Source organism: Cupressus sempervirens, chromosome 3, assembly GCF_028749045.1.
Source record: "Cupressus sempervirens isolate cs-2001-9-10 chromosome 3, ASM2874904v1, whole genome shotgun sequence".
Taxonomy (NCBI): Eukaryota; Viridiplantae; Streptophyta; class Pinopsida; order Cupressales; family Cupressaceae; genus Cupressus; species Cupressus sempervirens.
This window is the reverse complement of record NC_143120.1, coordinates 884,683,299-884,695,785: the sequence shown is the minus strand read 5'-3', so window position 1 is coordinate 884,695,785 and position 12,487 is coordinate 884,683,299. Positions and strand designations below refer to the sequence as shown.

The following is a 12,487-nucleotide window of genomic DNA, read 5'->3' as shown; positions in this document are numbered from 1 at the left end:
TCACTAACCAAGTAAGAACTGACTACTACCTCTAATGACATCGCCAAGGGAGTAGTATTACTAGCAGGAACCATGCCAACTGTCGGCTCACCAACATCACACATGATTTTTGATACATCTCTAGTCTTCATGCCATCAGTACTAGAGATCACCACCATGTCAGGCATACCACAACAATCTGCTGCAGCACCCAACTCAACTGAACCTGACTCTAGTGGGGACGAACCCGATATGCTAATGTTAGTATCAAGGATGGATGCATCCCCATCTCCACTATCTTTGACAATCTCGACCATGGACATCCTCAGATCACCAAACACCACAGCTTGTGACTGTACAGAATCTGGTAAAGACTATAGTTGCTCTAACTCCATGGTCACCTTAGCCAAATGAAACTGTGACTCCTTGAAAGCCAACTGTGTACTCTCAAGAATCTCAGAAGTCACCTCGAGCTGTTGAGTAAGCTCACTCACCTCATCTTCCTTGGCCAATAATGCATCGTATGTTGTACTCCCCCACTTCATAAGATAATCTCTGTCGGCTACCAACTGCATATAATCCTGTCTTAGAATTCGGATAGCCTCCCATAAAGAGTGGAATTCTGTCAAGGAAAGATAATTGCCTCCCTGCTCATCACTAGTAGGAGAACCCCATCCATAAACTGCTAACAACTGACGAGCAGCATCAAAATGCTAGCAAGCGATAGCAATGTCTCGCTCACTAACTCTCAATTGATTAGACACATGATGGCACTGGCTAGACTGTCTCCTACAAACCTCCTCTGATGCACTGTCTAAAGGAGTATCCTCAAAGTTACTAGTCTCTAGAGTATTACCATCCATATCCTGTGAATCAACTCCAAAGCTCATATCAACATACGGAGTATCAAAAACTATAGCACTGTTGTCCAACTCCTCTATACCAAAAGAAACTGCCAAGGAAACTAAGTCTTCAAAACTGCCCACTGCATCCTCCTAGATGTCATCAATGCCAATATGATCCTGGGACTCATCTGTACACACTACCAAATATGAAAGATCATCAACACATTCCAGCAAGTATGGTCGACTAGATATATGAACAAAGCCCAACACCGGTGTATAAAAACTAATACCAACATCGGATAAGCTCTTGGCACAAGAAAAGACAACACCGTGCAATCTGCTAATCAAATCCATGATAGCACCCAAACAATCACTACTACCAAAAAGTGTTAAAGATTTTCAGTCAACTGAATCCCAAATGCCAATATAACAATCTCGAGTCCATATCCGTAAACTATAATCAGCTGGTAACTCAAGAAAACTCCTCACCTGAGTAATATGACCAATACCAACTAATTCCACATACCTGTCTGACATTGTCCCTATATCCTGGATGTGAATGCAAGATGAACTCGCAACATTATCAATGTCCACATATGATCTACCGTTCGTAGAAAGCTGAGTATTAGGAGTGCAAGATGAAACTAAACTCAATTCCATGCCATGCTTATCCCCATGTCTCTCCCAGTCTTGTAATGCCAATGGAGTATTCACCAAAGAAGCTCGAGTGCCCTCAAGCTCGTGAGGAAGCCTGTCAACTTCCTCCTCCTTCCTCCTCAAGGCATCTGAATAGTCTCCGACAAGGCTAAGAAGATGGTCACGATCTGATAGAAGATGTAAATAACTCAACTTCATCATTCCCATTCCTTCCCTAATCGCTTGTAAGTCAACACAAGGAGACTTTGCCTAAACTCCCTTATGTCTACCCTGTAACTGAATCATCTGAATGTGATCCTCTATCATATCCCGCATCCTGTCATGATGAGATAATGAAGTCACAATACTATCTTTGTTCACCTTCAGCTGGCTGGACAAATCATGTGAAGTACTACCTGTCTCAACCTCATGTGATGAAGCATCTAACTGTGTCTGGTACTCTTTCTCAACAAAATCATGAATGCTCAATGTCTGCTCATCTCTACCAGGTATCTCACCATCATGCACAACAACATCCTCATAATCATCATCTAAACCCACTACCTCCTGTGGCAGAGTAGAATCTAAGACCTCTGCCTGGCTATAAGCTAGTTTCTCAAACTCCTCATGCAAGTTCTTGGTAATTGTGTCATCTGCCCTGTGAGAAAATCTGTCAAATAGAAATTCAGTCAACTTATCCACCTTAGCTGGGTTGGACAACATGTCATTCATCATACGGTGGTGCTCAACCAACTGTTTAGACATGTCATGGCTTATTTTCCTAAATTTATCTCGAATGTCTAAATAACCATCCTTTCTACTGTTCTGACTCTGGATATCAATTGTCCAAGATCGTGTCCTGTGAGACTCTGTACTATACCTGTCCATTCTGGATAAAGTAGAGTGTAACCCCAATAGGTTATAACTTCTTCAAACACCAAGAACTAACATGCAATTGATTAGAAGTAGCATGCAACCATAGATTTTGACATGCAGCTGATTAGAAGCAACATGCAACCACCAAATTCACCAAGAACTAACATGCAAATGATTAGAAGTAGCATGCAACCATAGATTTTGACATGCAGCTGATTAGAAGCAACATGAAACCACCAAATTCACCAAGAACTAACATGCAAATGATTAGAAGTAGCATGCAACCATAAATTTTGACATGCAAGATTTGGGTAGTTGTCAAAACTGACATGCAAACTTCTACAAACCCTCAGGCTGGCAAGATCATAGCTCTGATACCACTGAAATGTCCCTTTTTTTATTTTATATGATATTTCAAGCCACTAATCAGATCTTTAAGATCAAACAACCAATATTTCAAAAATCCACCAATTTCTCAATAAACCCCAAATCGGGTATGCCGGAAATAGTGTCAAAAACTTCACAGCTTCACATATTATTAATAAATCTGAAAGTGGACATTTTCTATAGAAATTTCAGCAGCATAACAGCCTACAAAATAACATTTCCAGATCTGTATAACATTTACACAACAGCTCCCAAACAAGGGACAAAAACAATGCTCATCGAACTCTCGAAAATAACACAAAATAGCCGAAAACACCACAAAAGCAATGATAATCTATCATAGAAGTGTAATCACGACCAAATACATATATTCAGCTCTATTTTAACATCTAAATGTCTGATATACAGCAGCAACCGAAACTGATATGAAATACTTAACCGAAAACACCAAATTCTTACAAAAAACACACCCGAAAACCCACAAATCTGCACTGTTCAGCACAAAGGCAAACTCTGCATGAGCATGCACTTGGAATGGCTTTAAACTCCCGTCCTTAGCCTTCCTGGAAACCTGCAAACTCCCGTTCTCGGGTCTCCTTCTCCATAGGTTTGGTAGCCTCTGAAGAACAACAAAGAAATGAGCAAAAATCAAGTTCTGGAATGAGCACAAAATGCCTCCAAACCCCTTAAAAGAGGGCATAACCCTAACTCACGTCCAAGAGAGGTTAATGAAACATATTTTAATAATAATTTTTATTTATTAGTCTAACGGTTTCCAAAGATTAACCCCCTTTTTCCGAAACTTCACCTTCTTGGGCCTGCCTGCCTTGACAAAAATTATTATTTTTAATTATTTGAAAAGGGACATGACAGGGGCTGAGGAGCAACATCCCAACGGGCGTTTCCTGGGGAGCACCCCCAAAAGCTCAATTGACTTTCTTATTGTGAACGGCGTCAGCTGCTATTTTTCTATTGGATGACTTATTCTAGCCCTAATTTTTTAAGCGGCAAAAAGCTTGTATAAATTAGCTTAGGGTTGGGGATTTCATAATGTATGATGAGATTCTAGCTTCTTGCGGCAGTATTGAGTTGTAAGGGATTACAGATTGTAATCAGGTTGTAATCAATGGATAATAAGAATATTGGACTCATTATTGGTGGACGTAGCCCAAGGATTGGGTGAACCACATTATATCTTTGTGTCTTGTGTTTTCTTCTAATCAATTTATTATTTTCTAATATTGGTTATATTTGCACATAAATGTGTAATGTTCCCATGGTCCACTATTCTTATAATTCAATCTTTAAACAAAACTCTTATAATGCAATCTGTAAATGAATTCTTTCTTCCTAGTTTTGAGATATCCATATGCCAATTTTCTTGAATAAGCAATCTCTCATACCACGAAATAGTAAGCTTTGTAATTTTGTAAAGAAATATCAATGAATGCTTGTTGTTTTTTTATTGCTCTAATTATTGTCCACTCAATATAATATATTATTAAATTAATATTTCTTGCTATTCTAATTGAGAATTTTGAATTCCTTGTACTCGGTGGCATCAGACCTTTGCAATGGCGTCTTCTCTTGATTATTGACCTTATTTAATTATCCTTGTCTCCAAAATATTGGTTGGACAAAATATATTAATTAAATGAATCAGAAGCATAACAAGCTTCATCTATTGTGTAGCTATGATGGTGTGAAGAAAGTGTCTGATGCTAATAAGATATTCATCATCAGCTCTATTGTCTTGGATTGATCTTTATTGTCTCCGTCACTGGCAGACCGCTCAGTACAGGTTACCAAATTGCAAATCATAGTGTATCCTTTACTGAAGTACATGTATTGTTATATGTTGATTGTATTGTTTTTCTTTGTTGATCTAAACCTCGCTCGCTTATTCATCAGCTGTCTTGGGATTCAATCTATCATCCAAACACGGTGAGAAGAGGTATTGAACTTGGGATTCAATACGTTTGTTGACATGCTAATCTATCATCCAAACGTTTACAGCGGCCCAAACATTATATCTGCTTTACATTTATCTCATAAAAGTCCTGAATACGAGTATGATGTTGGCTGTATCTATTTTCTGGCCACTTCCCTATGATAAGTATATTAACTTCTGCGATATTTGCAATATCTCTACTAGCTTACACCAGCTGTTGATGATTGCTGCTCTCTGTAAAATCCTTTGCAGATGTAAATATCTGATGCTTATGTAGTTGTTCCCATGACCATGTTGTTCATATCGTTCAATCTTATTTCTATATCTTTCACTGTGCTCTCGAATCATTCAAGACAACTATGCTTCTTGCATTAATATGATATTCTAATCAGTGTTAGGAATTTTGTTTTTTTCTCTTTTTCTCGTTCTCTTTGTTACCTCTATTTAGCTCTATTCTATATCTTTCTGCCTATCTTCGTATATCTTAACATCTTCACTGATTAATGTCCTAGGCTCTTTTAATTGCTAACAAAGTGAAATCCTCTCTGTACATCTATTGGGCGGATGCAGATGACTCATGTCGTTCACCCCTTCCAGTCTAACTCCTCCTTCACGAGTCTTGGAATGACAGTAATCAGCACTAAAACAATGCTCTGCTCATATATGATGATGCTGGTATATCTATAAGCTAACTTGTATAATTTTGTGCAAGTATTTAATCACAATATCTTTTGATTGCCATAGTTGATGTTATCATTCTCCACGTAGTTGTTGCCCCCACAAATCTCCTTTTCGTTTCCCGTGAATTGGTAGGGATGATCGCCCGCCATTTTGTAATTGTCATTCCATTTTTCGTCCACGTTGGTATATTGTCTGGTCTCTGCTCAACGTTAACCTTCAGTGCTTTATCCTGTATGCCCCTTTATCATTTAAGGGAGTACGTGTTTATTTGTTTGGTTTGAAGTTTTGTCTCCCTTGGTAAATTTTTATGCCCGGTGCCTTGGATATTCTCTTTGCGAAGCTTTCGATTATTGTTTCCATCTCCTCCTAATTTCCACCGTCTCACTGTTCCTTTCCAAGATGTGACTTTATCATTTTTATATTCGCTTCCTTGATTCAAATGGTTGAGACTCCTTAAGAGCCGCGTCGCTTGTCTTAGTTAACCCACTTCGTGATATTGGTAATTGCCAATTATTACGAGTTACGTGATATTGGTAATTGCCAATTATTACGAGTTACATTATTACATGAATTACAAATTAAAATATAGTTTCTACATTATTAACAAAATGAATACTAATTTTACATAATGATATCATTATATCATTTAATATGTTAATTAATTTATTAATTACATTATTTTATTTTATTTATTAGTTTATCATAGTATTGTATTATATTATATTATAACTATATAATGTATGATAGGATTATATGGATGATATTAATTTAGTTATTATATTTATGATATATATATATAATAATAAAATATATTATAATTTATTATTTATTCTATTGTTATTATTATTATTAAATCTTATAAATATGGGGACATGACAAAATGTTAATTCTGTCTCTTTAATCCTAACAAAACTTAGGAAATATTAATTTATTTCCTCATTTAGTCATAAAATATAATCCAAGGCTCAAGACCAAATTCTGTTTGAAGCTCTTCGATCTATGTCACTGTTTAAACCTTGCAAGCAAATGGGAACCTCACTCAAATATGACCTAAAACCACACAAGAAGCCCCAAAGTGGGACCCCTTATCAACCCATTGGCCTATGGAAACTCAAGTGATTAGCAAACCATCAACTCATACCTTGTCTCATAGAAAGGGGATAATACAGATACCTGTAGATCAAAGTTTACCTTGTCTCATAGATATATTTATGCATTGCAGTATATGAGGATCCATTGCTACCTTTGAGAAGATTTTCCTATAAAGTATAACTTGCTGGATGTGTCAAACATTGTACAGGTGGTCATGCTATAAGGAAGTCCAATACTGCAGTTTGTAAGAGTAATTATTCCACTGGAAACTCTTTTGAGATGCCATTGACTGGATATCGCAGGTTGGTTGGACCTGTGAAATAGCAAGTACAAATTCAATAGGAATTAGATGTGCCTATAAATGATTTGTTTGTCATTATATGGACCTATCTATGACTTGTTTGTCATTAAATGGATCTATCTATGATTCATTTGTTGATGGTCATACTCTGCTCATCATGAGGATTCGGTACAGAATTCATCTGTCATATCCACTGAAATTTAAGCAGGTCTGAATTTTCATGGTAAAAAGGTGCTGTACTGTCTGCATCTATGCACCCCTGTTTCTGATGTCCAGCATTTAAGGGAAGGCGGATTTCAACAACAAAAATTGTAAGGTCCATAAGCTGTTAACCTGGTGATTGAGCAATTAGAACTTCAAGAAAATCATCCAAAATAAATCAAGTTAGACTTATCATACATTATCTCCTGATACAGTGATTTCTGTAGAACTTTGACTCAAACTTGACTGGAAATTATCTGAAAGTGGCAAAAGAATCAGTATTGGCTACCGCTCTGTCCTCAATCTCCTATTATGTTTTTCTATTAAGTAATAATGAATATTGTTCACCCTGCTCTCTTACTCTAAGTTATCCTTTACGTTGTAATTTAGTTGTACCGTATAGCAAACAATCTCATCTCTGCCTGCCTTCTGTATCTAGTAAATATATTTTGTACTTTTCCTGATTCTGTATAATCATTGTGCATATGCAATAGTTCCTATTTGCATCAATCAAAGAAATATGCATCCTAAAGTTCACATTAAGGGGTAAAATTTAAGTGCATACATAAAAATATACCCAGAAAAAAGGCACCAATTGATATGAAAGAATCACTATTGTTCTACAAATATAATGTACCTGCCCAATTTCAACAGCCTGCAATAGTAATTCTTCAGACAGAAAATCACAGTATCCCTAGAGAAAAAGATAAGCTAGATTAGCATATATAGACCATAAAACCAACATGTGACTCTAAGAGATACATAGAATTATAAATAACTTATGGCATTACATCAGGCAGAAGAGAAGTGCGATATGGATTAACTGCAAACAAGGAAAATAAAAAACAAATTCTAATTGCTTAGCCAATGTCAACTTCCCAAAGCCAAAGAAAACAAAATTTCATTTTATTTCAAACTGCATATTTATCCAGTTAAAAGCAAAACTTTCATATGGAAGAGGAAAATGAGATTTGCATGGTAACCTCTATCTTACATGAAATTTTCAAATTTGCAGTCTTCATTATTGTTTTTTCTCACATGTCATTAAGATTGATTGTCATTGTTAATTATGTTGTCACCAACATTTTTGCTTGGCTAAAAATGGGGATAACCCTACAAAAATTCACCAAATTCTAACAAATCAAAGCATTGTACATGTTTTTCAAGCCATACATGATATTTCCATTTCTTAGGCATCCATTGACAAACCCAGGTTTTTCACCACCATTTTCTTGAGTTTAAGGGTCTAAAAGTTGGCTTTTCCTTCAATTTGGGTTTCAGAGGTTGCATTGAAAGTCTTGTTTCAATGTCAAACCTCTGGCCTATAATTGCAAGTAATCATTATTAAAAGTAAAATGCAAGTCCATATTGCTGGCACCTGCAATTATCTTCAAAAGATCCATTTTTTATTAAGAGTGTTATGCTTTTAAGGTTCGACTGCTTTTATTTTAAGTGATTTTTGGGTTTTTGGCTGCACATTGCAGGTGAAATGAGGGCCTTTGTTATAAAATTAGGTTTATATGAACCAATTACATTTAAGAGTTTTTGTTTTAATATTCAATGAATAACTTGCAATTTGGGCCTTGAAACCCACAATGCAAGTTACATCCTTGCATTGTACAAATTGACATAAACTTGTAAACTTTCCCATAGAGCTAGACCAAAGATATAAATATAACACACAAAAAATGAAGTATCTTTTACCGGTTCAGATTTTATATATGCCATTACAAGTGAAATTTTAATAACTTGCATTTGTAATAAACTTGCAAACCCAATAAATGGTCACAAGTGTATGCTTGTAAATGGTTTTTCATACCTGAAAGGCTTGTGTTTTACCTTTTCAGGCCTGTATAACTTTTTTTTGAAGCCTGTAAATTGAGATTTGTTCATTGGAAACCCATCTCTCGCTAATTCCCGTTTAGGAACAATGAAGCTGTTTTGCGTTTTAACTGTAACTCTTCCCCTGGACATATTTTTCCTCCTGCACATTTTGAGCTTCTTTCTACATGTCTCCCAGGTATGGTTTTCACTTTTATTCCTTAGGCTCTTTCATTTTTTGTTATGGCTCTTTGTATATAGGTTTAATTCCTTAGGCTCTTTCATTTTTTGTTAAGGCCCTTTGTAAATTGGTTTAAGCATTTGAATGTTTCATTGTATGTAGTTGTGTTTTAGATAGTCATTTTTGAAGCATGGGCTACTGCTTAGCTTATTTTTCTCCTATTTGCTATCATTTTTGGAATACTTTTACCTCACAATCTCTGTCATTTTGTTTTTCTTCTAATCACATAACTGTTAAACCCGTTTTTCATCCCTACCTGTGATAGTTCACACATTTCCAATAATGCAAGCCTTATGTGTTGCATGTTTCAGAATCTGCATTTTCTAAAAATCTTTCCCACGGCATTTTACTTTAATCTTCAGGCCATGTAAGGGGCATTACAAGTCTAGAGATGAATGGATCTAAAAGTATGTGTGCCTGCAAATGCATTTTCAAGGTCCCTTGTCTACGTCGTAATCTATTTTGGGTCTTAACAACTAAATTTCAAGATCCCATATTGAAAGTATTTATACTTGCATTTGATGTCTAATGACCCGAATTGTGCATTGCATTAATAATTTTGGGTTTTGAGAGCTGCCTTGCAAGTTCCCATTACAAAGCAAAAATACAAGTTAACTTACTTGTAATATGCCCTCCAAGATCCAAAAAGAAGCCTTGCGATGCATTTTTTACACTTGCAAAACCAAATTTTCCTCTCCCAGATATAATTCATTCTCAAAAATCCCAATGCAACCAAAAAAACATTTTAAATCACTATAAATTAGGTCTCTAGGACCCCATTACAAGTGCAGCCATGTATATTCTCATTACATAAATGCATTTTCATTTTCCCCAATTGCATGTAAATGCTTATGACCTTCCATACTCGTAAAGAAATCCTCAAGACCTGAAATTCACTTGTAACACCAACCCTTGTCAGTCTTGTTTGCACACACGACCAACCAGATCAACAAATTAAAGCATGGGACTTATTTTGGAAGTAGACTACAAGACTAGAGAATGCCACAAAGCAAGAACAACAACATGAAAGAGCCATACAAGGCGAATAAGTGACAGGAATGTTACATTGAAGGCAATAGAATGCTTTCAGAACTGAGATGGTCACAAAATGATCAAAGGATGCTTCTCCAATAAAGATCATTGTGATGAAGAATGATCTAGGATGCAAGTTGTTGTCATGAAACAAAATGATCTAGGATGCAAGTTGTTGTCATGAAACAAAATGCTTTCACCAACCCCGGATTCCTTTAAGTGCCAATATCTTGTAGTAACATGAAGATCAAACAAAGGACGATGTAAATAGAGTCATGTCTCAGGATACTTAGCTTGCTTTCAGTTATACACATAATTATTTTGACAAATTACAAGTAATGTCAGTAATTGTAATTGCAGGTGATCACATCACTTGCAAACTTGTAACTTGCAATTACATGTAATCACATAGACAATTCGAAATATAATAGGACTTGTAATGTTCAATAAGTTTACAGTTCATTGATTGAGGAATAAGTCTTAGTTAGTTGGACTTCTCTTGGTCCCTCACCTATAAATAAGAAAGGGTACTCTTTGTAATTTTTATCCATTGGCAATGCAACAAAATTCTACCAATTTGTTTTGCACTCTAAGACATTAAGCTTAGATGTAAATTGGATTGCTTCCAATTGATATAATGACCCTGCTCAAATCTGATCTCAAAATGCTGAATTGCCGAAGAGGACAAATTAAAAACAACATTTATCGTGGAAGATGGAGTATACGTCTACAATAGGATGCCATTTAGACTGTGCAATGCTCCGGCAACATTCCAAAGAATCATCCTACACAAATTTGATAAAATGTCTATGGGAAGTTTTAAGGCATTTCTGGATGATTGGTCAATCTTTGGCGCAGCGGATAAACACATAATGGTGCTTGAAGAATGCATGGAGAGGTATAGAAGAGAGAAATTGGCACTGAATCCGAAAAAGTGCAAATTTACGGTACCACACGGGAATCTGCTTTAACACATCAAGGGGTAGAGGGTTGAAGAAATCCAATGTGCAAAAGGTCACTAGCACTGTCTAATGGATGTTGTGAAGAGTCACCTCACAGGCTCTAGCCGCACCTCAGATATTTCATTCTCACATGTAGCGATGATCAACAAGATTCTGCATGGTAGGGTGTATGACTGGGTCGCATTGTTGGCCAAACGGATTTATGAATTCATGACATTACAGCACAAGACATTCTACATGTCACATTATGCCATCGGCCTATTCCTAAAGGCACCGACGCAAATGATCCCCAATGATGTACTGGAGGCCAAACCGAACCACCGATTATGCAGTAGAGACATCTTGATACACTTGGCAGCAAGACCATCAAACAGAAACGACCGAGGCCAGCCAGAGGAAATACTGACAGTGGTCAGGAAGAGACTTCTTCGGAGGAAAGTGGGACCAATGGGGAGGATGAAGAGGACGAGGAGGTAGAGGTAATCACAGCTACACCACTGAGATTCCCACAGCTTGCACTTTCAACTACGGCACATTTGACTCCTATTGGTATACATGGCATTCTAGGTTTTGGTTAGCCTAGGGAGCCAGTAGTGATGACGCCAGTTTCAATTCCGACTCAACCTACCGCAAAAGTACAAGCACAAACGCGAGCTATTCCGAAGGCAGTAGCAAAGGCACATCCATCACCAACGGAGATAGCTGCTACGGAGGTAACGATGGAGCCTGCCCATGAGGCTTTACCAAAGGCTGGAGATGAGACACTTGTACCTGATGCTGAGATGGACACAGAGGTAGGAGTAATGGAGATACCGATAGGTGAGGATTTGAAGGCGTTGGGTCTCCGATTGGACGTAGTAGGTTTAGATGCAGTGGTTATGGTGGATACGGCATTATTAGCGACACCTAAGTGAGATAGAGAGAGCAAAACCTAGAAGTTGAGCATGTACTTGAGTACGCAGTTCCACCATACCCCAGCACTTTGAGTGACATACCTCCAAACACCTACGCGAGAAGCAATTTCGAAGGAAAACCCTTCACAGGCACAAGGGGTGGAGTAGACACAGGATGAGAGACTACTGCATAGCACTGTTGAGCATATGGCGGAAGCAATAAAGAGGGTTGTGGGTTTGCAACAAGAACATCTAGTAGCATCAAAAGAAGTGATGAGAGAGACATTCTTCGCTGATATAGTAGCTCTAGCGACTCGGGCTCGCCAGGTAGTGGCCTCTACAGAGATTCAAGCTTTGGACTCAATAGTGAAGGAGTTGGAGGGAGTAGTATCCTTCATGAGATTAGGATGCCCGGCTGCCTTTACAGTCTGTTTTGAGGAGCAGGGATGGTCGGATGTGGAGACTGCAAAGATGCAACAGGACTGGGCCACGATGAGAGATTCTAGTATGGAGAGCTGAGTAGAGGCTTTGACTCACGAGATAGTGGAGATACATAGGGAGGCATATTACACCCTTTGGTTGAGCCAAG

At 37.4% G+C, this 12,487-nt stretch overlaps 1 protein-coding gene across 1 annotated transcript in view; it reads right to left on the bottom strand.

Moving 5' to 3' along the window:
- The window catches only part of LOC149569630 (putative polyribonucleotide nucleotidyltransferase 1, chloroplastic), a 316,486-nt gene that overhangs the window by 218,451 nt on the left and 85,548 nt on the right, over positions 1 to 12,487 (bottom strand). Inside the window, exon 8 of the mRNA XM_089822341.1 lies at positions 7,587 to 7,643. Within this exon, the coding sequence (XP_089678467.1) occupies positions 7,587 to 7,643 (57 nt within the window). The remainder of the gene's footprint in view (positions 1 to 7,586; positions 7,644 to 12,487) is intronic.